General features: G+C 46.0%; 1 protein-coding gene across 4 annotated transcripts in view; it reads right to left on the bottom strand.

The window, feature by feature from the left end:
* Positions 1-26,451, bottom strand: part of GRAMD1C (GRAM domain containing 1C) — a 2,017,351-nt gene that overhangs the window by 430,862 nt on the left and 1,560,038 nt on the right. For all 4 annotated transcript variants that reach the window (XM_069635887.1, XM_069635884.1, XM_069635886.1 and 1 more), the window contains one exon: positions 22,345-22,487. In XM_069635887.1, coding sequence (XP_069491988.1) covers positions 22,345-22,487 — 143 coding nt within the window. The remainder of the gene's footprint in view (positions 1-22,344; positions 22,488-26,451) is intronic.

Raw genomic sequence — 26,451 nt, 5'->3', positions numbered from 1 at the left:
CATTTCCTACGAAGAAGCCAAGGTATTTTACGGCTGACTGGGCCAATCTGCACTTAGCTGGATTAGCAGTTATGCCCGCGTTTCTGAGGACTTTTATGATGGTATAAAAATAGAAGAGATGGTCCTCCCAAGTCTTACTATAAATTACGATATCGTCAATATAAGCTCCACAGAAATCAGAATAGGTTTGTAGGATTTGATCCATGAGGCGTTGGAAAGTGGCTGGCGTGCCATGTAAGCAAAAGGGGAGCACTTTGAATTGGAACACTCCTAAAGGTGTTGAAAACGCTGTCTTTTCCTTATCTGGCCCATATACAGGAACTTGCCAATACCCCTTGGTTAAATCTAGGGTAGATAGAAAGGTGGCTGCTCCGAGTTTATCAATTAGGTCATCGATGCGTGGCATGCGATAGACATCGAAGTCTGAAATGGCATTAAGTTGACAGAAATCTATGCAGAATCTCAGGGAACGGTCAGGTTTAGTGACCAACACGATAGGAGAGGACCATGGACTTGAAGAAGGCTCGATAATATTGGCTTTCAACATTTTTTTTACTTCTTCAATCACTATGTGTTTACAGGCTTATGTAAGTCTATAGGGTTTTAAATTTTTAAATGAACCACTTTAGGTCTTCTAATATAGTGGTATGTGCCTTTTACTCTGCTTGTTTTTTCTGAGAACACATCAGGAAATTTGTCCACTTCATCCTTTAGATCATCTTGTTGTTGGATACATAGTTCGGGAGTAATTAAGTCAAAATTATCCATCTCTTCGGGGACCAGACAGGCTAGTACCTTGGCATGGGTGGCTGACTGGTTCTCCTTCCACCTTTTCAAGAGATTTACGTGATACAAATGGACCTTCTGTTTTCTGTCCAGTTGGGCTACTTTATAAGTTCAGGTTCCAGTTCGTTCTACTATCTCATAAGGTCTGTGCCACTTGAAGACAAGTTTGTTTTCTAAGGTGGGTAAGAGGACCAGTACTTTTTGTCCTATGGAAAATGATCTTAAGTTCACTTTCTTGTTATAAGTGGATTTTGTTAGCTCTGGGCCTTTTCCATATGAGTACAAACTAAGCCTCAAACCAATTTCATATGTTCTTGCATTCTGGTGGCGGTCTGCGAGATGGGAATGGGGGCCTCCTCTCGTTCTTCCCATGTTTCCTGCAGCATTTCCAGGACATCGCTGGGCTCTCTACCATAGAGTAGTTCAAAAGGAGAAAAACCTGTGGAAGCCCGAGGGGTTTTCCTTATGGCAAATAGTGCCCATGGGATCATTCGGTCCTAGTCTTTCCCATCTTTATCTACCAATGTTCATAAAATTAGCTTCAGGGTTTTATTGAATCTTTCTGCCAAGACATCCGTTTGGGGATGGTACACAGAAGATGGCAAAGTGGCATTGAGGAGTAGCTCTATGACTTCGGCCATAAGCTTACTCATAAAATTCGAACCCTGGTCTGTTAGTATTTCCTTGGGAAAACAGAACCTGATGAAATACGGTAGAAGGTATTTAAGGACCTGCTGTGTTGTTTCGCATTGGGAATGCCTCGGGATATTGGGTTGCATAACCGACAATTACAAGGACATATTTATTGCCTAGTCTGGATGTTTCTAGAGGTCCGATTATCTGCATACCAATTCCTGAAAAGGCAATGGGTTCAGAGGGGATGTGCATGCTGGTCTTTTGACATATTTTGCACGTCTGGATGAAGGTCTTTATATCGGAGTGGATACCGGGCAAGTAACATTTCCCACTAATATGCACCTGGGGTTTAGATTGTCCTAAATGCCCCCTGGTAAAATGGGAATGCGCGATCTCCAGCACAACCTTTCGGTGGCTCTTGGGTATTACCAATTGTGCTTTTACTAAAATGTCCGTAGATTTTTCTCTTCTATAAAACAAACCTTGTTTTAATAAAAAATAGAAGGGCTTCCCTTCTCTAAGCCTCCTCCTGCCGGAATTGCTTGTAGAAAAGCTTCAGCGATAGCTGTATCATTTCGCTGGGTGAAGGCTAGGTCGGGATAGATGGTAGGCTCTTCTCTCTTCCTTTCTTCAATATTAACAGATTTATCAGCTTCCCCAAAGCCTAAGTTACCTCTTTTGGTTTTATCTGGTTGACTTTCTTTAAACTGAGAAAATAGAGCTCTTTCCAAAATTCCCTGGGCAATTTGATCTCCACGACATAACTCAAAGGGGATCGCTCCATGATTCCGCAAGCAAACCTTTACATCTCCCCGGAAGTCGAGATCAATAACTTCCATGGTAGGCCAGATTTCGGGGCCAATCTTATGTAGCACCCCGCATGGGGTATCAAAACCAAGTCTGTAGGAATCATTCCTCTTTTCCCCAGGGGAATTATAGTTTCCCTACTGCTACAGATATCAAACCCTATTGATTCCTTGGTGGCATTGGAAGGGTTAGAAGTTGGCTGACTAAGTTTTTGAAATTGTAGGGTTCCCCAATTAGTTTCAATTTAGTCACATCCCACCCAGACACCATATCTAAGGAACTCATGGGGGCAACAGTAAAGACAAACACAAGGGATCATAGTTCAAGGGTGTTAAACTGTATATGCAGGTTGGTAAAACTCTTAACCTAAATCTAATATCGGTGCAAGCTATGACCATCAAATAATAATAAGGCAGTCCTAGTGGTGTCTTGTCAAATAAAAGGGCCTATGCTAAAAACAAACTATTGCCAATCCTTACAACTAAATACAAAAAGAGTGTGGGATAGGATTCACAAGAAAGAAAGAAGTGTTTGCAAATAAGTCAGGATGTGGTAGCCAAGGGTCTCCCTTCCCCACGTTTTGAGCACGGGGCAAGGCGGCACTCCTGAGCATAGCACACTCTGAAGCTTTCCCAGCACGAGATGACAGTTACATTCTCGGCTATCAGGACCTTCAGTGGTTATGCCTCTTTTCTACAAAAAGTCTCTTGCCTCCGAGGACGTGATGTTTTCAAAATAAACAAAAAGTTCCTTTCCAAATGTACATTGGGTTATTGCTTTTCACCCCTTGGTCCCCCTCTTCCGGTCTCAGACCCCTCTCGAATATCAGCCTAGCTCTGCCGGGGTCACTACGGCTTTCTCTCAAAACAATTTCACCTGTGGCATACACAAGCCTTAATGTCTTTTAAACAATTCACTGTGGACATCCCTCTGTCGGGTTCATTCTTGTCAACACACTGTTCACTGGGACTTCAGGCTTTGCCCCTTTCCATCGGCATCTCTCCGTCAAGTTCACTCTTGTCAACTCTTGCCATTCTCACAGTTCTTTCTCTTTTCTCAGTATGCAGGATTCATCTCCCTTAGCTTTTATGCAGGTCAACTGTACAGGGGGTTTTGCTAGACCCTGTATGACCACCTTGACCTTTTCCTTGCAGCTCTCCTAGGGCCCTCTGGTATCAGTAGTTTCAACAAACGTGGGATCAACCAGGGTCTCTTGAATGAGCACCCACGTGGTGCTGGACCCCTCTGCAGCTGGATTTCCCTTAATGTTAACAGTTCTTTGAACTTTCCTTAACTTGCAATTTGCAACTTTCATTCAACACAGTTCAGTTTCTTATTGGCTCTCCCCTCGACTCACCGGTTGTGATGAACTGCTTGGCTTTTCTTGTGTTCGGAGTCAAGGCAGGTACCACGGTAGCAAGCGCCTCTCCCTGTTGCGATTAACAGTGTAAGTGTGCTCCGTGTTCCAGCCTGATGCAGCACACAATGGCTATTGTTCGCAGTCTTACGATTCCTTCAACTGAGGCTTCAGGGGCCTGGGTCGGAAAGGCCAAGGTTGCTTCCCTCCTTGCTATCCTTTCGGTAATAGCCGCCTTTCGCCTCCTCTTGAACTGCCGTGCTTGGATAGCTGCCTTGTCGAGCGGTCTACCTTGCTCGTAATGTGCTCCACCTTTTATCCCTGCGGGGAAGGGAAAGGGCCGTCAGGTATGTGTGGTTCTGGTCGATTGCCTGACTCTGCCTGACCCTTGTGTTGGTACATGTCAGGTAAACGGCTGTAGTGTTAGTCCTTTGTCTTTTGTGGTGTAAGAAATTGTTTGTGTCAGAAAAAGGGGCAAGGGGTAGGGTGTCTGAGATTCCTACGCGGTAGGCTGGGGAAAAGGTGTTAAAAGAAGGGGGATACCACGTCTCACCCGTCGGTGTCCCGCTTCCACTCCCAGAGGACCCCCCATCCAGGTAATCCTCCCTCACTGGTCCACTCCCAGGAACTGGATCCAATAGCGATGCCCGTGTCCTGGCCACCTGGATGACAGATCCCCGGGGAATAGTCAGGGAGACACCTTTAGGTTTCTCAGACCATACAGACTCTTGACTGTTCCCCGCGTCACACTGCCTGTGAGACTAAGATTTGGAGTGAGCTGGAGGGCTGAAGATTAGCTGCTGTTACTTGTTTTGGCTGCATTTTTGCCAGAGGAAGGCTGCTAGGTGTCCTGTTGCCAAAAACACTTTCAATTCTCTCCCCAGCACCCATGAATCTCAGCAACCAAATGTTCAACAGGACCATGGAAGAGTGCAATCCGTACTGGAGTTCCCAGCAGCCCTCTTGGTCCCAGCAGGGAACTGGGGGATGTGTGGGAGCGTGTTTTCATGTGTTAACACATTGCAACTCTTTTATATATGTCTAATGTGGTGGCCAATCTCATATTATAACCATTAGCCATCATCACGCCATACAGCTGGGTCAATCCCCTGCATTTGAAACTTGTCTAGAAGCCTGGGTCGACTGAGCCATAGCACCATTCCTTAGGGGTTCATATCTCTCAACACAATGGGCTAACCTATCCCCAAGCAATCCTCAGTCATCGGCACATGAGCCTTTTGACGTTTTGAACTAGATATCTTATTTTAGCAGATTCACACAGGCATTTGGGAGTTCTATGTTCAGCTTTGTTGAATCTGAAGCCGAATTCACTTCAACAAAAATCATCTCAATCAGGAGAAAGGATGCAAAAGAGGAAAAGAATTTGAATGAAGAGTGTACAGCAACAAAAATCACAAAACATCAAAGATCTATCAATCCTCCAAAAAACAGTTGTATTTTCAGACACTTCCACAATGGTGACCACAGGCAGTGCTCGCACCAGGTCTGCCAGCACCCTGTGCAAGATTATTCAGTGCGGCCCCCTCCCACCACCTTCCGCCCCCGGGGATCTCCTAAATGTCTGATTGTACAAAATATGAATTGATTAATATATTAATTAATTTATTAATTAATCAATTACAGTATTTAAAAGGGCAGGGAAGAATTTTAAATACCCCAAAAAACAACTTCGGTGATGTGCCAATGATCGGACTAAAACACACAAACAGGAAACTTCTCCCTGTCCCCCGGTTCACTAAATTGAAAAAGTGAAAGTGCTCAGAAATAGGTTAACAAGACGTGTCATTTACAAAAGTGCACAAATAGCAGGATTATGAAAGGAATCACACTGAAATGCGGTATTACAAAGGTTGGAAAAAATATGTTTTCATTTTCTTTTGGGGTAATTAAGCTTCGCAGGATGATAATCTATTCGCTGCTTTTTTGGCGCGATTAGTGGCGTGTCAGGAATCCCTCTGCGAGGAGTCTTGGGTCCATCACTAATCGCGTCAACACACCCAATAATGCCTATCAAGAACAAGTATCAGCTGAACAACAGAACTGAGCCCCCTGCTGTTCTTGTATTGTGTGTTTAAGGGCCGGGCACGCTGCAGTTTAATTCTTTAATAGTTGCTGGCACTGCACCTCTTGACCGATACTGATGTTTATATGACATGGAGCTGGAGGCAAGGAGTCCTTGTGCGGCCGCACCCCCTGAGCGCACCTTCAGCCGGCGCCGACCACAACAGGGGTACATACAGAATCCTCCTAATATGGAGCTACAACACCAGCAATTATACGGGGTATTGTACTCCTCCTATGTGAACTTAAATACATCTCATTAAGCAAAGCTAACCTTTCGAAGGCAATTATGGGTTAAGCTAAAAAGAATCTCTGCAAGTCAATGAAGCCGAGTTGGCCCTCCAGTTGGAAGAGAATTTTTGGCAATTCAATAGAAAATTTGAAGATGGAGAGAATAGAATGAGGTGTAATAACATCTGTACTTGTGGCATCCCATTGAAGATTGGATAAGAAGTGCTAGAGGTATATGTTAAAGCCCTCTCACCAAACTGCTGCAAGATAATGGAAAGGTAAAACTTACCCTGGACTGTACACACAGTCTACTCTAGATACCAATAAATCAAGAAGCTGATCCCTGATTCAGAGCTTCTCAAATTCATCTATATCATGAACAAGCACCTTCAGAAGTCCACAAACGAAGAGTCATCAATCTATCATGAGCTGGCTACAGGAAAAGGGGATTGTTTGTTAATGGGGAAAGCCATTCAAGCTTCTGTTTTCCTACAAAGTCAGAAACACCAGCCCACTTCATTAGAAGAAACCAAAACTATATTAGGACCGATATAAGCAACCCCAAATGAAGTCGACTCAAAAGGTTATTCAAAGACAAAAGGATGGACTCAGAGCCGCCCTGGTTCCTAAAGATGCAGGATGAGATCAAGAAACACTGCAGAGATTGCAGGGAGAGTTTGCAAGAATCAGGACCAGACTGATACAAATAGTTCCTTCTGTTTCCTTTTGGCTGCCTCGGGGCTATGCAGCATTAGGATTGGTCATTAATTCTAGTAGCCATGGCATCTAATTGTACAATATGGTGGTTGTGGTGATAGTTAATTGACCAGACGTAGTGAGTTTGGGTAGCATTCCGTATGAAGGGTGTTTCAGGCCTTTCATTTGGGTCTTGAGTTTCCCCATCTTGTGTCTTCTTGTTATTTTTTGTGCTGGTTAAATATAGCTAAAGCATTTTGTCTGGGCAAATGATAGCTGTACAGACCCTCCCTTCATGGAAGGGGGCGGGGAAGTGCTATAAACACAAATATGGCCACAATAAATTGCTTTTTTGTCCTGACTGGTCAACTATAGATTCCACTGCTATGGTGATGAAGGGGGAAATTGTGGGATGGTTCCCATCATAGGGATCTTTTTTTAAACAGTTTGGTTACACAATTCTTATCTGTTCTTTAGAAGTAAAGGTTATGGGAAAATGGGATTCACAACCTATGATAATTACTGTCACACAAGTCACCTTATTTCACAATGATGGACGTCATGATCCCCAATATGTTAGCTCAATTCTCCCTCTCCCCGGGACAATGTCCTCTGAGAAGATTATGTTGCTAAAAATTTAAGGTCTAAATTCCCCATTTAAATGGCAGGCGATAAGCCAACATATGCATAGTCAAATCAGGCATAGCTATTTTGCAACAAACTCCCCTTATGAGAGTAAACCAAACGAGATTGAAATGTAAGTGGTTCCCCCACAAATATTTTGCTTCTATTAATGAGAAGAAAAGAGGTTTAGCTATTATTCTTTTGCATGCTGCAACAGCGAATACTTCAATTCTTGATGGAGGTCCACTAGGCCAGATATTGTGGATTCAACTTGAAGCTGAGTTATGCATACACAGTAGGATCTATTTATGGCTCAAATGATCACCTTAATAGCAGTGTCTTCTCATCAGTGGCCGCATTCCAGGGAGGGGGAGTTAACAATGGGCAGTCATATTAATGTGGTCTTGATCAATCACTAGACCAGTCAAATCAGAATGCTCATAGTCCTACCATGAGATCAGTAGACCTTCATGATGCTATTTCAGATCTGGGACAGGGTTGGTCTCGGATGCATGAAACTCTGAGTCTCTATACTCATTAGTCTAACATGCATACAAGCTACTCAAAGCTACGATTAGCTAGTGGCGAGTGCAAAATCTGAGTCCTGGAACAGCTTCACTGTTTCATAATCTCTCAATCTTTAATGGATTCTACAACTGCTTGAGAGTATTTTTAGATTTCTGTCTCTAAACACCCCACATTCTCCTTAATACTGATATCAGTGTTCAGCACTTCACATACTATTTTTCAGAAAATTATGATGGTCAAGTATCCAGAGCCATGTTGTGGGAAGCATTCAAACCAATAACCAAGAGTAACAATATAAGTACTGACTCTGCTTGCAAAAAAGCGAGAGACAAAGAAGGAGTTTTTGCTAACTAAAAGGTGTAAGATCTCGAGAAGACACATACAACATTGGTATCTTAAAGGACCAAATAATGCCAGGGCAACTGACAGCCCTTACAGAATATACAGCTCACTCTCAATTGAAGTTTGACAGTATTATAATACGCAGTTTAATAAGACCAAAACATTACTTGCAGATAAACTGAAAACGTTAGGACTCTCGCAATAGAATTACAGCTCATTATGCCTGGCCGACCATGAAACGTTATCTGTTTTTGGGTGTAATTTCTCCTCCTTTTACACAGCTCAAATGGATGATCATGATCATATAAAGAATCCATCGATTTTGGACTTTCTGGCAGATTTTGATCTTTCTTAATTAGTTCATAGCTCACCATACTCAGCTGAACGTATTAAGGATTGTAATTATGACAACTCTGAATTAGTAAGTGTGCAGACGCTGATCATTTTTTCCATGGATTGATCATGCTGGGATAGGGTTTTCGATCAATATTGATACTATACCCAGTACTGCACTACTTACCTGCACACTGAGAATTCATAAATGGTCTAATATCACTGCGTATCGTTTGCAATCACTGTGGATCAGATCCACTGAAAAATCTATTTTTGCAGGAAGAAATTCAGTCCAATCTTTATTTTTATTTTAAGGCAAAATCAGTTTTGCTATGGATATTTTAGCCCCCATATGTCTCTTAGGAAGCAGAAAATCCGGTCTACTAACCATTGGTTCACTCCACATCTCATTGTTTTAAAAGAAAAACCAAAGATGAGACCGCTGAACAGCGTTGGAGGACAAAATATGATCCGGAACGCAAATCTGAAATCTGTTGTGTTCTTAGATCACATAAAAAGCTATGATCAGAGCCAAGAAAAATTATTACTCGGACAGTATTTTTAAATCGTCTAATAGATGTCAAGAGCTGTTTCTAGTCCTCAGGGAACCTTGGAATCTTAGGGCCTATTTTACAGAAGCGTTTTATAATGGCAACATCCCATTGGAAAACAATCTCTGAATCAGGGCCTAAGCGCATAACTGAGTCAAGTTATTCCTTCTCAATCACTGGGCGAAGATCTATTTTTTCTCAAATAAAATTCTTTAAAAACAAGAACTAATTTGCCTGAATCCTATCAGTGATCCTGAAGCAGATTTGGCTCTTAACACAGACTCTCTATTTTTCTTACAGAAAATCAACGTTAATAAGCTGTTAATGTCAAGTGTGGAACATGGAAAAACACTATATTTCCATTTTCCCATTACTACAAAAACTGGGATCACCCAGCAGTCAATCAATTCATTGTGCTCTATAGAGAAAGCCTGTCTCATATATTGTTTGACTATATAATTACTCCACATAAATTATATTAACCATTTATAAATCACACACGGTTCGTTTTTATTTTTATTTGATTTCTCATTTATAACACGCTTGTTACCAGCGTGTGGTTTCTAAGCGCGGGATCGGGATTCGAACCTGTGGTGCGTTGCATTGTCTTGCTACCAAGACAAACACATTGCCCCTGAGGTATCCTTCCTCCTTGCATCTGCTCACTCATGGCAGCATCACTTTGGGACATGGTTCTCTCACAACCAGATAAATGATATATTACAATGGCTAATGACAGATGCGTTCTAAATACATATATATATATATTTACAAACATCTGCATGGGTACCCAAAGACCTCATTTTTCTATAGACATCCCTGTTGGTGGACCACACCAGGATGGCTTTTTACTTTGCTTAGCAATATCACTCCCACACTTGCATCTGAAGTACTGAAATATGTAATGCCAGTTCTTTTTTGTTTTCACTTTAAACGCCTTACTGTAGTGAAGTAGTTAAGTCACTATCAATGAACTAGTATGAATGACATTGGGAGTGCATGAATGTGTACTGGGCCTCTCAGACTTAGGCGGTGGGCTCCCATGCATAATTTCGAAATGGGCACCGGCTCACCTTCAACCAGTCCAGATATAGCCTCCGAAACGCAAGGCTTTCAATCCGCTTCAGTGCTGCTCTGCCATTAACCACCACATATTTTTGGAAAGGCTGTAGACAACTACAAAGCTTTTTTGTACTGCCATGAGTAAAAATAAAAAGGATATCAACAGGAAACATGATTTGTTTAACATTGTTTTTACAGATTTCCCAATCTGCAGTGGCTGATGGTGAATTCTTGAAGTGCAGGGGCATACATGCATGTATGTATCTAATATGTGTGAGCCACCAAGCGCAGACAGGGAGCCCGAACCAAACAAGGGGGATTTGTGTGGGTTCCACTCCATCCCCAAATGGTGCATTTTACAACACTGTGTGAACAATTAGGGAAATGCCAGAGATTTTGCAATCAATTTTGCATAGTAGCACATGAAAAACATGAAAAAAATATTAAGCAGTCATCTCACGCCATCAGTGGGTTGCACATATATTTATTGTCATATTATGATATATGGGAACCGGAGACCCATTTTTCCAACTGTCCCCTGTGACGATCCCTCAGATAGCATCACTCTTCCCCGGGTTGGGTTGGGGGGGGGCACTTTTCATGAGGTTAAGGAGGCATGGAAGAGACCGTCAGGTCCATTAGCAGAGCCACCAGCAGTACAGGGCCCACAGGATCGTGGACGTGGCTGTGGTAGACGGCGTTGTCGCTGACTGGGGCCTCTGCTTGCGAGACGCTGACACCGCTGGCGAGGTCTTGGACGTAGAGGTCGACAAGGACCTTGCAGAGCCCTCCTTCAGAGTGCCTTTTCTTGCTCTAACCTTCGATGAAGGGCCATGTTTGGAAGAGAGGGTCGGTCTCTCATATGCCACCACCCACCGGCAGGCTTATCGTGGATTGGGAAGTCGAAAGGGAGCGGGCGTGCTCCGAACTAGAACCTGTGGCAGCGGCGGCCCCCGTCTGATCAGCAGTGTGGCGCTTAGCCTTTCTGTGGACATCCTGCGAAGGAACAGCCTCTGCGGATCTCAAACTCTTCGTCCGGACCTGCAGGGGGCCTGTGTGCACCCAGAGGCCGCGCCTAGAGCCCTTTCTTCCCGATTCGTCTTGAAGGGGAAATCTCAGCAGACAGATAACGCATCTGCCCTTGAGATCAGGATGCAGACAATAGAGGCACTTTGTGTGCCGGTGTTCGACGTAGATGGTCCTCAATCCATATCTGACGCAGAGCTTGAAAAGACTCTTCTTGCCTTCTTCCAACATGGCAAGGCACGAAGTAGGCCTCACTAGGCCTTCAGAACTGGAAAAATGAAGATCCAACGGTATAGCGGTCGATCTTCACTGGCAACGGTTCCCCAATGCTGGCACTGACCAATTGTCAGCGAACGAGAACGAGAGATTTGGACAAAAACAGAAACATTTATCTGTGCAAAAACATACAAATAGGAAAATATTGTTCAAAGAGCAACTCGAGAGGACTCCTAGTACCGAAGCATGCTGTAAAAATCTGAAGATGGCCTCCAGGGGTGGAACTGAGGGAGGCGGTTGTCACTTGATGGGTGCATTATGCCTGAGACTTAAGTGATTGGTTAGTGGGAGAAAGGCAGTTTTCAAGCTTTTAAACCAAGACTGCTCTTTCCCAGCCTGACGATGGGGAATATTCGTAAGCATGTGAATCCATGCCAGCCCCCATGCTGGAGAAGAGTAAATATGCGAGTATGGAGAACCGATGAGAATAACCAGGTCACTCACCGTAGTGACCTCCTTACTCCTAGTCCATAGTCCCCTTTCCTCCATACTTATGGGACATCTCTCTGTCCTGTGGGACGGGACCAGAGCACTTTGTAAAAAGCATCCAAAAAATGTTTTCCAAAATGTATCATTCCTCTCTTATTTGCGCGGGGCCCGGCACATGGCCGTAACCCCGCCCACGTTGGCTCCGCCCCGCGCATCGCCCATCAGTCCTTTTCTATCCCCAGGTCAGAGACCTATTAGCAATAACACAGGAATCTTATTAGAGGGGACGGCGGGCGGGCATTAGGAGGAAAGGGGAGGACTAGGAGTAAGGTGGTCACTTACGGTGAGTAACCTGGTTATACTCCTACGTCCTATTTGTTTGATATATCTGGTTTGGTTTTAAGTTAATTTTACATTTTGATATGGTGGGATATGGGGTTATGGTATGAAATTCTGCTGTATTGCTTCCTGCTATTGTATATTTTGCAGTTCAATGACTTATGATGATGATACTGCTTGTTGAATATTGTTGAAAATGAGAAATAAAGAGTTGAAAAAAAAAGACAATAATGCTTACAAAAAGCAGATGGGGAGGCCCAAGTAGCTGCCCTAGCGATGGACTCCCAGGGGACAGATTTCTGAAAAGCACCCGCGGCTGTCTTGCCCCGCACCAGGTGTGCATGAATACCCTTACGAGGTTTCAGCTCTTGGATGGTGAAAGACTCCGTAATGCAGGCGGCGATCCACCGAGAAATAGTCGCCTTAGTCGCCTGCTTACCCCGAGGGTTACCAAAAGTCACAAACAGTTGAGAAGAACTCCTAAGCTCAGAAGTTCTGTCCAGACAGAACTTAAGAGCCCTTCTGACATCGAGACAATGCAGAACCCTTTCTGCCTCTGAGGTAGGGTTCGGAAAAAAGACCGGCAGGGAGATCGACTGATTCAGATGGAATTCAGTTACCACCTTCGGCAGGAAAGCAGGATTCGTCCGTAGAACTACCTTATCCTTGTGAAAAACCAAAAAGGGATGCTCCACCGACAAGGCCTGGAGCTCACTCACCCGCCTCGCTGACGTGACGGTGACCAAAAAGGACACTTTCCAGGATAGGTACTTGAGGTCCACCGTGGCCATTGGTTCAAAAGGCTTATGGCACAACGCCGTCAGGACTACATTTAGATCCCACGGCGGGTGCGGACTATGAATTGGAGGGTAGAGGCGTGTCATGCCTGCAAAATGCCCCTTAACCACTGGATTACACAGAGTAAGAGCATTGGTCCATAGAAAGGTAAGCAGAGACCGCCGAAAGGTAGGTTCTGCATGACAGAACATGAACACCCGACTCAGCTAAGAAGGATAAGAAGCACTGTGTCAATCGTAGCCCCCCTTGGGTCCAACTGTTTCTCCAAACACCAATGGCAGAAGCTGAGCCATTTACTTCTGTACTGGGACCTAGTCGAGGGTTTTGTGGCTGCCTGGATAATACGCATATTATCCGCAGACAAGTTAAGATGTTCTAAAGACTTCAACTCAGACACCAAGCCGCCAAGCTGAGCGATTGTGAGGAGGGGTGCCACATCTGCTGTTCCCCCTTATGAAGAGGATCGGGGGTCACTGGTAACCTAATTGGCAGATACACCGACAGGTGTTGAAGTTCTGAAAACCAAAACCTGGCAGGCCACCACGGGGCTATGAGTAGAAGGGAACAGTTCACAGAGTTCTTCAGCTTCCAAATTGCTCGATGGACTAGAGGCAGAGGCGGGAAGGCATAGGCTCTCATGTTGTGCCATGGAATCTCGAGAGCATCCCCCAAGAGAGGAGGCTCCCAGCAACCCTGTGGAGGCATACTGAGGAAGCTTCTTGTTTACCGCCGTAGCGAAGAGGTCCACCTCCGGTGTGCCCCAACGCAAGAAAATCCATGAGAGGACCTCTGCCTTCAACTCTCACTCGTAGCTGACCACTGTCCGCAGGCTGAGGGTATCCGCTGTGACATTCAGCTGGCCCGGGATGTGCACTGCAAGCAGCCAAAAACCATGAAGCACAGCCCACTCCCAAATCTGGATGGACAGGTCCACGAGAGGGGGAGACTTGGTTCGCCCCCTTTCTTGTTGATGTAATACATCGACACCACATTGTCCGTGCGTATGCGGACCACCTTGTTGGCTCTGATCGGTCTGAACGCCCTGAGCGCTAGGAAGATCGCCAGAAGCTCTAAATGATTTATGTGGAGGAGCTTGTCCTGAGGCGACCAGAGATCCGAGACCTGAAGAGATCTAACGTCGCACCCCACCCCAGGAGGGAGGAGTCTGTCATGATCGTCACCGTAGGTGCTGGGTCCTGAAACCCCACACCCACCGACAGGCTGCTGAGAGACGACCACCATTTCAGGTCCACTCTCATGGAAGCCGGAATCATTATCAGCTTGGAATCCGGGTCCACAGCCTGACGCCAAGAACTCCGAAGAGCCATCTGGGTCCGCCTCATCTTGAGATGAGCAAGAGGAAGAGCCAACACGCACGAGGCCAGGAGGCCCAGAAGCCTCTGGAACCACCAGGCCGACATGCTCTCCGACTGCGCAAACATCTGACACGTGGCTAACAGATCCGCCATTCTGTCCCCGGTCAGGTACACTCTGCAGTCGATCGTGTTCCAGCGAAAACCCAGGAAAATCAAGTCCTGCGAGACTGTAAAGGAAGATTTCCGCCAGTTCACCGACAGTCCAAGGTGGAACAGGAGCTGAAGGAGAGACTGAAGATTGCCCGCTGCTTTCAACGGGCAAGGACTGCGTAAGAGCCAGTCGTCCAAATATGGATACACATGGATACCCTGCAGACGAAGATAGGCCGCGATCACCAACATCATCTTTGTGAAGACATGCGGCGCCGAGCTGAGGCCAAAAGGAAGCACTCGAAACTGGAAGTGCTCCTCTCCCAAAGAGAAACTGAGATATCTCCTGTGTGGATTCCAAATCAGAATATGCATGTACGCATCCTGAAGATTCACCACACTGAGCCAATCGCCCATCTGCAAGGAGGACCGTATCTGGCTGGGCGTGATCATCTTGAATTTCTCTTAGGGTAGGAAAAGATTGAACTGGGAAAGGTCTAGGATGGTGCGCAGGCCAGCCTGGTTGGGTTTGGGCACCGTAAACAGCCGGGAGTAAAAACCCTCCCCTCGTTCCCCGAGGGGAACGGGTTCCACAGCTCTGAGGTCCAGAAGTTTCTGAACCTCGGCTTTGAGGGAGGGCGAGCCCGACAGCTGAAAAGGAGGGTTGAAGGGTGGGGTAGGGGTAAGCGGAAGCCCGCCCGAGCGACTGACAAGACCCATCTGTCTTCGGTGATGGTCTGCCACGCCTCCCATTGAGACGCAATGCGTCCTCCCGCCGGGGTCTCGTACGAGCGCGGAGAACCCTCATTTTGTAGGTTTTTCGGTGGTGTTGCCACCTGAACCTGAGGAGGAGGCTGAGGAGCGGGAGAAAAACCGAGTCAGTTGTTGCCTACGGCAGTTATTCACCGAATGGGTATCCACTCTGGTCGGCTTTGCAACAACGGTCTCTGGGTTTTGAAAGGGGTCTTAACAAGGACCGACAAGGACTTAGCTGTCTGAGTACTATCCTTCGTCTTGGTAAGCTCTACATCTGTTTTAGAATGAAATAGCTCCTTACCATCGAACGGAAGGTCCAACACCTTGTCCTGCACTTCTTTTGAGAATTTAGTGGCATGCAGCCACATCTGCCGTGAGGTATCAACCCCCAGCATAAGGCCCCGAGCCGAGGTGTCTACGTGATGAGCCGCAGCCTCCAGGAGATCCTGGGCCAAGACCCTGGCGTCGGATAATCCCGCTTTGAAGTCTTCCAGCTTCTCGACTGGGATGAACTCCTCAAACTCCGACAGACCTTTCCACATCCGCATATTAGCTCCCGCTAACACCAGTTCGGCATTGGCCTGCCTGAGCTGTAAGGCCGAGTTGGCAAAAATCTTTCTCCCAAGGGAGTCAAGGAGCTTATCCTCCTTTCCCAGAACCGGAGTAGCCGTCGTGGAAGAGGATGCTGCAGGCCTGGACTGCAAAGTGGCCGCAGCCACCACTGTGGAGGAGGGGGGCGGACAAGACGACAGGGCCACCTCTTCTGATGAATGCAGCCTGTATCGCGCGTCAATTTTCTTATTGACGAAAAGTCCAGAGTGTGGCTTTTCCCAGACCCTGCGGACCTCGGCCAGAACGTCCTTCTGCAAGAACAGGCCGGTACACTCCAAAGGAGACAGGGTGAATGCCCCAGAAAGCACGCCCTCCTGCGGAGCCGGTGCCTCTGGCACTGGAACATCTAAGAAGCACATCATGTCCAGTACCCGGTCATGAAAAGCTCTGATAGAGCGGGGCAGTTCCTCGTTGTCCTGATCGCCTTGCACGTCATCCGACAGGTCAGGATCCTGCTGAGCCATGTCAGGCGTTGCCTTGTCCATGGGGGAAAATGGGGGCGAAGGAGTCGGGGAAGGCACCGTAGGCAAGGGAGGCGCCGGCGGAAGACCGGAGGAACGGGTGGAGCCGGAGGCGCGGGCGGACATATCTCCCTAAAAAGCCCTTTGAAATATTGCCTCATGGGGTCGGTACGCATGAGCGTTTGAAATGTACCCAAAAAGGCATCCGCTGGGGACTGTTTTGGAACCAGAGGAGGCCTCTCATGAGGAGGATAATTCCAGGGACGTAACGGGGAAGGGTGCCACACCGGCCCCTCCACCGACATAGCCACATAAATCAAAGGTGCCGACCCCGCAGGCAATGAAACATTGTGCGGAAGGGGCATCCGGGCGTTCCAATCATAAACTGGCCGCTACGGATGCGCACAAGGAACTTTAAGTTCACCCACGGAACCAAGCCCTACACCTGAGGCCGATGGCTTAGTTGTAGGGGTAGCATCCAAAATGGCCGCCGCGGTCGTGGCGGGAACGGGCACCATTTTGTCATCGCCTGAGGGGAACTGCGGCACGTGAGGAAGTGAGGCAGGGGTCCCCGTCGATGGATCAAGGGTCTTAACTTTAGCCTTAATATAAGGAACCTCGGCAGAGCCGGTACTATGAGGCCTGGAATGTTTTTGTGACATGACATAACCGCCAACTGCGCCTTCGAAGGAAGGACCTCGGCACTGCCGGTAAAAGAAGAACTTTCCTTCTTTGCCCCCTCAACAGATCTGGTGTCGCCGCAAGAGCGGGAACGGTGAGAAACCGTCTTCACCGATAAGGCCTTGTCAGGCCTCTCAGAAATGTTGGTAGCTTCAGCCTCTGTACGAGGGACCTCGGACCCAGGTCCGGTAACAGCCTTATTCACGTGTCATGATGCCTACCCCCGGGCATCAGGACCAAGGCCCTCAGCTCCGGGAGCAGGCATCTAGACATTTGTTTAAACCTCAGCAGCCCCGGCTAGGGGCTGCCTGGGTTCAGTCCTGGCGCCTTAGGCGCCAGGCTCGTAGACTTTACTTACCTGATGCAGACCATGCTGCCAAAGAGTCCAAGCCTACATGAGGCCTGGATGGGACTATTTTGTTACAGGGACTATTTTTTACTCGGGCGTGGCTCTAGGGAACTTCTTACCTGGAACTACTTTGGAGGCTATTTAAACCACACCCGAACAGCAGCACATGCTTCGCGCTATTCTGCATCCAGCAGCGTGACGCTCACCGTGCCTGCAGCCAGCATCCAGTCTTTTGCCACGCCCGCGTGCCTGCAGCCAACATCCAGTCTTCTGCCACGCCCGCCTCGAATCCGGAGCTCCTAGAATAAAGAAGAAGAAAAGGACAAGGTTAGAAAGCAAACTTATTTCAAATTCCTCACCTAATTCCGGAACCATTTAATCTCTGGCCCTGGAAAGTACATCAGTCCTGCACGCGTCGCTTCGCCAGCTCCAGCACGGCGCCATACTGACCAGTTCTCACAGCATCTTTCGATCCGGCACTGTCTCCATCATTTCTTCGTCGTAATCCGGCACCTAGGGGACACAAGAAAAAACAAGGTGAGCCAAGGGAATCAAGAAATACAACCTCTTACCACCATAGACTTACCTGATTTACCACCAGCGGTATTATTCCATAACTCTCCACATTTTCATATGCCGCATCTGTAAAGAGGGAGAAAAACAACACGTTAACGCATGCAATAGTTACCGGACAGCGTTTGGTAACACAGACTCTTACCTGAACGCCAGCAGCAGCTACGAGACCTTCTTCTCATGAACTCAGTTGCAACTTAAGGAAGGAAGGGGACAAGAGTGAACATCGGGCACATTGAACTCTTTGAACTTGATACTTACCAATCCCGCCAGGGACTTCAGAGTCAATACTTACCGGAACTCTCCCAATGCCTTCAAACCAGTGAAGTAACTGGTATCTACGCGCCCCTGCAAGACACGCAGGATGGAGAGCTCATCTTTTACAAACATAAGGTGAGGTTACTAAGGGGATATCGGAGGTGATTAGTGGGAGAGAGCGAGAACAGTTGGGAGGCCATCACTAAAACCCACAGGTGGTTAATCCCTGTCTCCACTTGCAGGAAAATACTTCTTCGGGTCCAGCAGACAAGACTAGGCGGGCCAGTCCAGACAGTCATCTCTGCACTACGCATCACGTTGAAGGAGACCGCAGCTGTCCGGGTCCGATCGACACCCCTGTGGGGTCCAGGTGAGCATAACATCACGCGGGCCTCGACCATCCGTTCGGTGACACCAAGCCCAACCAAGGCCTCGGGGCGCACCCCGGTCTTATTCTTGAGGGAAGCCGATAGAGAGGCCTGAGAGCGAGTTCCGGTACCCCACAACTCAGTAGAACTGGGTCTACAAACAGCCCCCACAGGAGGGGCCTTGGAGCGTGCTCCGGTATCCACAGGCTCCTTACGGAGACCCTCGGAGAAGACTCCGGTACAATTATTAGGCCCAATGGGCATCTCAGGGCAATCCCCGGTGACAGAGCGATCAACGCTCCTCCAGGCCCGGGAGGAACCCGGAAAGGTATCCCCCGGCCGGGGTGCTCTGAAAAGTAAAGAACTTACTGGGCGTTTCTTCTTTTCGTCGATGGATGCCTGAAAATGCGAAGGAGTTCGTCGGAACATCTCCTCCCACCGCTTCAACCGACATTGAAGTACCCGGACCGAAAGGGAGTCGCAGTAAAAACAGGAGTCCCAACGGTGATCCGGAGCCAAACACTCTAAACAAAGAGGATGGGGATCCGCCGTCGCGAAGCGTTGGCGACACAATGAACAATTTGGAAAGTCTAGTTTGAACGACATAGAGCGACTAGTACACAATCGCTAGCGAGAGCCAGAGAGGAAAAAGGGAAGAAAATATTCTTTATTTATTAATAGGGTGAGAGAGTGGAGCAAAGGGAGAAGCTAATTGTAAGGCAGTGAGAAAGTATGTTAAGGGATGTAGGCAAGTGAATATCGGGAAAATGAAACAAGACAGGAATATTAGGCAAAGGCCAGATGAAAGGTCAGAGGAAAAATATATGAGAGGGTCTATGAAGTGATGAGGGGGGGATGGAAGTGAGGAAAAGGAGGAAAAAAAAAAGAATCGAAGAGAATATGGAGTGGCGTGGGGTAGATAATGCTGGTTGCTGTTTCTTAGGGATGGTCCCCATTTTCAAGCACATGACTCAGCATTTATTTATGAATGTTTATTCTTTGTCCCTTGATGATGTGTTTTAAGGGGAATAAAAGTATTTCCATGTTAACTTGCTAATGTTATGCAAGTTAGGGTCAACATTTCTATCGATTATCACTGTTGGAAAGGAGGACGAAGGAGAGCAGAGAATAGCACTGATTTAAATTGCTGCTTCTTTGTGGAAACCAATGAAGTGACTTTCCACACTAGGGATGTCCACTACATTAGGAAACCAGATTTCAGCAAAATGTTCACAGTACTGAGGGCTCGAGAGTTGGTGCTGTCCTATGGTTGCTATGCCTCCAAAAAGAAAAAATGTGAACTGAGTCAATTTAAAGAAGTCAAGTCGGATGCACAGTGCTACTTACATCAGCACCTCAATCATCCACATGCCTGCTGGTGTTAGTTTACCCATGTCATTTATCCCCATTCAAAGCTTACGCTCCTCCACAAAGTCAATCATTCTATTCATTCATGAGTTTTGAACCAGTTCTAGCTTGGCCATCTCCCACATTGATGCACTGCAGGAGTCTCAGATGCTAAATAGGTGCCTCGAAGGGCGCTCAGCATGCTGCAGCACACCTCAGCAAAGGACTAGGAAAATGCAGCCACATACATACAATATTCAATCAGCAGGCTGCAGAATTTGAAGTGGCTCAATCCCAAAGTGCGAGTTAATAGTCTTTACAGGTGAGTGATTAATATCACACTACAAGACACATTAACAAGACAAAGCCACCTAATATTTCGAAGGCAGCTATTCAATGAAATCTCACTTACACTCTGCAGCAATCATTGATCATTGATTTACCTGGTCATTCCCAACAAGTCAAAGGGATAAAACAGACTTGAGTTTAGAAAACATTTGGGTTGGTTTGCAACAAATGTCCACTTATGAAAGAAAATGTTACATTGGATAAAGGGACCTTAAAGAAACAGGTCCACCAATTATTTCGCTACTCGGTTAATATTTGAAAAAGTTAACATAGTCAGCAATATTACCAATCACCTTGATAAGAATATATAAGAGCACAGCATATTTACTGTTTGCCCAAGAGCGCAAGGCTATTCTGCAATAGAATCCCTCCACTGGTGCGGCTCAACTGTACCAAAGAAGGGACTCAAAGCATAAACTTCTTGGGTTCTTTGAATCACTTTGACAACACACATGGTAATCCCCGCTTACTCGAGTGGCCATATTTACATTACACAAAAAACAGTTTTATCTGAGAGCAGACCTTCACTCTTCCTCTTTATATCATAAAGGAGGAGCTATCCAGTCACTAAGGCGATGACATTCTGAACTGGTAATTTGACTACTAATTCCAGTTTCAGAATTTGACCAAATATAATGGGATCCTGGCTAGCTCACGTTCGCTTTGTGTGCCTCAACAGTTTGAACCGAATCCCATATTGTTTTATGTTTAATGCATAATGTTGGAGGTGCTCTTGCAAACAATAAGTTGGTGCTCCTTGGATCTAATTAATTTTCTGCTTGGAAACTTGTGATCTGGAGCAGACAAAGCGCCGTCCTGCTGGAGAACTTCTGGAATGTATTGTTAGGCAACTGAAGGAAGGTTCTGGTATCAGATGCTGGTTTCTGGAAACTGTGAAAGTGATGAGAAGCACTTACCTGGTCAGAAATCCCTGCTGACCGTGCAGCACCTTTGATGTGCACCAGCACGCCATGTCCTGAGGGCAGGGGCATGCGGCCACAGTGGTGACCACGTGGCCCACACCTTCATCACCAGCAGCACTTCTGGAGTGCAATTGGTGAGGCTTCACTGGAGCAAGAAATAAAGAGTGCTGCACTGCAGCAGACTCCCACTAGTGTCTCATCATCCACACGCTGCAGATGGTCCATCCCTGAAAAAGCGCCACTCATTGATTTATTATAAATTTGCCCAAATCAAATGTTCTTTGGGCCATTAATTAAATTCTAATGCATATATTAAAGGAAATAGATGTTTTAGAAACAGAACAGACATAATGCAATGCAGCACAGTAAAGACATCAATTTACCAAGCAGCAATGAAAAACATGTTGTAAAAGCATCATTCCCAGATCTCTCCCCAGCTTAGACAGCTCTAGTGTCTCCTATAAAATGGCTGCTGCTATAAAAGAGCTTTCCCAGGATACACTTATTCTACATGACGGTGGAGCTGACTGACTCTAATATTAATCTTCAAGTCTTCAAGAACTCTGGCAAGGAGCTAAAGCTCTCTAGCAAGACTGAACAAGGAAATATGAACAGAAAAAAACACTGGTCTACCCTGACTACAAGAAGAATACATCAAAAAGGAGGCTTTGCCCGCGTGTAAAGCGACACAGTATGCAAAGCACCATTCTACGACTCCTATAGAGATGGTGATCTTTAGCAATGCCCTCCAGGCCTTCTTGCAGAGCAGGTATTTGTCAACTAGTTGGGAAGGGGAGCAGGGCGACAGAATATAACATTTACATAAACAGAAATGGATAAAGAGTCTGTGGGAAATGTAAAGTTGAAGTGTAAATCAGTTTGAAAGGAAGCGCAAATCAGTCTGAACGTGTCTATAGTTAAATTGTTCCCTCACGTTCTTCTGCGGAATTTGCATGTTTGACAAATAGGCCAATTTGTGTGCTTGGCTATGTAACTAAGAATAGGATTCTTTCTGCTTCTTATCTTGTCACAACCACTATCCTCCTTCCCTCTACTAATGAAGGGGGATTGTACTCATGTCGGTGTTGCATTGGAATTCCTATGGTTCTTCCCCTTCGCAGCAGTTTATGCCCAGAGCTTTTATGGGACTCAATACAGTCTTTGTGGTGAAGCAGCTGGATTATACACATGGTAAATATTTAAAATGTAAGAAATGGAGTGTACACCAATAAACATAAGGCATTAAGCCACAAAGAAACACTACCTTAATCTGTGTTATACATTTAGTTTTCAATTTACCGTAATCTGCATTTGTGCTTGGACGCACGGATGATACAGTATCTGTTCATCGTGTAAAAGTAATCATGGTAAGGAACATCATGCGTTGCAACTTCGGTGTCTACCAGATAGAGTTGGCCTTCCTGGCTCTCTTTATACAAGACCTAAAGAAAAATGAAATAAAACAGGTTACACCCAGACCCTATTGTTTGTTTTTTTCTGGAACCTCTTGAACCACATTGCCATGAGTAGCAGTGAGTGTCTAATTCCACCACTTTTTAATTATAACACAAATATGCCACTGAGGACTAATGACTTCCATAATTTTAAGAGGCAGTGTTCTATTTGGAGTCAAAACCAAGTCCAGTTAAACAGCCTTCTTACGTTTCAGGGGGCCCTCAAGGACAAGACTGGGCATTGGCAGAGCGATCCAAATTGCATCTCCGAAGTTGGAATAGTTCTACCACCCTTTAGTATACTTTGAGTGATTATTTATATTATATTATATATTTCTTTGTGTGAAATCATTTTTGTTCTATTTGATTCAATGGCCCCTCACTTTGTTTACTGAAACTTACCAGTTGTAATTCCTCAAGATGTTTTCTTACTCATTTTCTTTAATATCAGACACAAATGACAGAGTGAATGTAATAACAGTTGATATTTTTTTACCTGTCCATCTCCCCTTTCTTAGACCATTCTTGTTTCTTTAAGCTTCTTATGCCAGACTATTTTGTAGGGCTATCCCTTTAAAGTGAGATTATCAGGCTTCTATAAAGGCTAGACATACTATAGTATAAATAGAGAGGGCTGCTTTGTAAATAAAACACAAACAGGAAGTATAAATTCTCACAAAAACCTCCATAATACACTTTGACTCTTTCTATATGGTTGCACTAAAGAGACATAAAATGGGTCTGTTTGCCCATTTCCATGTATTTCCAACGAGGGGTTTACTCTGCAGATATCTTACGCTAAAGAGGCAGGAGCGGCAGCAGTACCCCCATCTCCACAATGCTGCACCAGGCTCTACCCTCCAATTCATTTGCCAAAAGCCTCCCCCAGCAGGTACTCCACACATGTGCTCTTGGAGGTCTTACACAGACGTCTCTTGCTGATCTTTAGAAGTCAAAGATCTGGCTTGAATTTATTGTCACTGTAGGATCAGATTTGTGTTTACAGTAATTTTAACTTTTGCACATGATTTGCTTTCAAGACTACCATATGCCCGACTTAATTTCATAACCATCCTTATAACCTTTTCCTTTCTGCTAATGTCATGGACTGAATTTCAATGAACGATTTATTAGCATGCAGAGTATCTCTGTTGCAATTCTCACTCCTCTTCCGGAACTATTTGAACTGAAAAACTGGACGCTGCTGAGAAAGCTTTTGTCAGACGGACCCCCTTTGGGGTCACGTGATGTGAACTGGCCAAGGTGGTGACTTGTGCAGAAACTGATGGAAAAATACCAGCATGCTTAAGGTGGAAAATGGCGATGCTCGTTGCCATTCAGCAGAAGCTTTCCAGAAGGATTCAGTTCAACTGATCAATGTGTAAAAGCCATCTGTGTCTACAAATTACATATCTGCCACCCTTTTTGAACAATGGAGGGAGGCGTCCTCCCTTGACCTAACAGTTAAGTTTAGTTTGTTGAAGAATCTTGGATGGTGTAAGTTGTGTCATAAGTGCATGACATTATGTTTATGTTTATTGAGTTTATATAGTGCTTTAATCCAACGCGCTTTACAGTTTAACAACAAGGTACAATAATGAAAGAAGCATATTTACAAACATGAAACAAACCAGAGATACAGTATGCAGAACAATTTACTTAAAAGGAGGGGAAGAGAGAGGGGAGGGGAGAGGAGAGGAGGTAGGTAAGGAAGGTTTCAATGTATTTTGTTCTTTCTTTTTTTAAGGTCAGTGGGAGGGGAGGAAGGGAGGGAAGGAGAGAAGGGAAGGGGGGAAGCCCCCTGGTGATCTCATAGGGCTCCTGGAGGTTTATATGTCAGATTTGAGGTCAGCGGGAGGAGGGAGGGAAGGGAAGGGGGGGCAGAGGGTTTGGGGGGAGAGAGGTAGGGAAGGAGAGTCGGGGGGGGGAGTGGAGAAGGGAATAGTTTCTTACCTGTAACTCCATTTCTCCAGCATTGGTATCTTTCATGGATTCACATGCTTAGAATATTCCCGTCGTCAGGCTGGGTATCCTCGGTAAGTTATATAGACATTTTCCATAAGAAAACTTCCGACACTTTTGTGTCCTATCTACGTCGTTTTGGGCCGCGTACGGCAGCGCCACTAGGACGTAGAGGTATAAATAGCCCGCCCCCGCGGCTCCCTCAGATTTCGGCCCCCAAAGTAGTATGGGGGGATCTCTGGTTTGCATGCCTAGGGGAGGCTGGCGGGCGCATGTGAATCCATGAAAGATACCAATGCTGGAGAAATGGAGTTACGGGTAAGAAACTATTCCCTTCTCCAGCATTGGATCTTTCATGGATTCACATGCTTAGAATAGATTGTATAGCAGTATCCTCCAACGTTGGAGGTGTGTATGCAAACCAATATCACAATAACCATAATGCATATTTATCATGGCAAAACACCACATTATAATATGTTAACAGTGAAAACACCACACTTAAAAGTACATTAGCCGAAGGATGTGACCCCTTAATTGGGGCTTACCTTATTGAAACAGGTGCCGTAGGACTGCACGACCCATCTGTGTGTCCTCAGTAAACGTGTGTGGTACCGACCAGGAAGCCGCCCGACAGATATCTCCCAGCGGAATTCTGGACCACAATGCCGTCGACGAAGAAGTGGATCTCGTCGAATGGGCCCTTGGACGGTTTTCCAGCGGTTTTCCGGCTTTTGAGTGACAAAAGGAAATCGCAGACACCCATCGGGCTAGTCCTTGTTTTGAGATCGGTTTACCTTTAGCCGAAGGGCCATAAGCCACAAATAGTTGTCTCGTGTCTCTGAAGCTTTGAGTGCGATGGAGGTAAAATTTTAAAGCTCTTTTCACGTCCAATGTATGGAGAGTCTTCTCCGCAACCGACGAAGGTGTTGGAAAAAACGTCGGCAGCACTATAGAAGAGTGCTTATGGAACATGGTAGGCACTTTAGGAATGAAATGAGGATTAGTAGCCAACACAACTTTATTATTGAAAAACCTCAAGTACGGTGGATCGATCACTAAAGCTTGTATTTCTGACAGTTGTCAAGCCGAAGTAATAGCCACCAGAAAAGCCAATTTCCACGACAAAAATTTCAATGATGATGATATCGGCTCAAAAGGGGCCTTCATCAGCGCTGCCAGAACCAGGTTAAGACTCCAGATTACAGGAAACATTTTAGTGGGAGGAAAGGTTCGGAACAATCCTTTAAGGAAATGTTTAATCAGCTGGTTGCTAAATAACGGAGTTAAATGTCTCTTCCGGGTAAATCTCGAAATGGCAGCCAGATGCACTTCTATGGATGAAAGAGACAAGCCTTTTTGAGCTAGGAGTAGCAAGTATGGTAGAAGCTGTTCCGGTGTGATATTAAGCGGGACCAAACCTGGTTGACCTGCGCACCATATGCAGAATCTCTTCCATTTGTATGAATATGAAGCGTTCGTGGACGGCGCCCTCAGAGCTTGCAAAATGCGACGACAGTCCGCTGGAATCGCTAACATACCAAACTCAGAGAAATCAGGAGCCAGGCTGTCAGACTGAGGCTGTCCGGGTCGTGATGCCAAACAACCCCTTTCTCTTGAGACAGAAGGTTCGGGATTTTCTGGAACCTCATTGGTTCTGCCGCTGAAAGATGGAGTAGATTGGAGAACCACACTTGTCTGGCCCAGCACGGGGCCACCAGGATCACCCGACATGGATATCTGTGGATCCATTGCAGCGTCCGACGTATGAGCAGAAACGGGGGAAAGGCATACAAAAACGTGTCCATCCACGGGAAAGAGAACGCTTCCCCTAGCGAGCCCAGCTGTTTCCACCTGCTCGCATATTGTGGGCATTTCCTGTTGTCTCTCGTCGCAAAGAGATTGAGTGCCGGACGACCCCATTTCTCAAAGACACGGTGTAGTTGTTGGTCGTTCAGTTCCCATTCGTGTAGTCGATTCATCTCCCTGC

This window comes from Ambystoma mexicanum, chromosome 7p (assembly GCF_040938575.1).
Source record: "Ambystoma mexicanum isolate Mex_15411 chromosome 7p, UKY_AmexF1_1, whole genome shotgun sequence".
Lineage (NCBI taxonomy): Eukaryota > Metazoa > Chordata > Amphibia > Caudata > Ambystomatidae > Ambystoma > Ambystoma mexicanum.
Note: the sequence above shows the minus strand (reverse complement) of the source record. Positions and strands in the feature narration are given on the sequence as shown.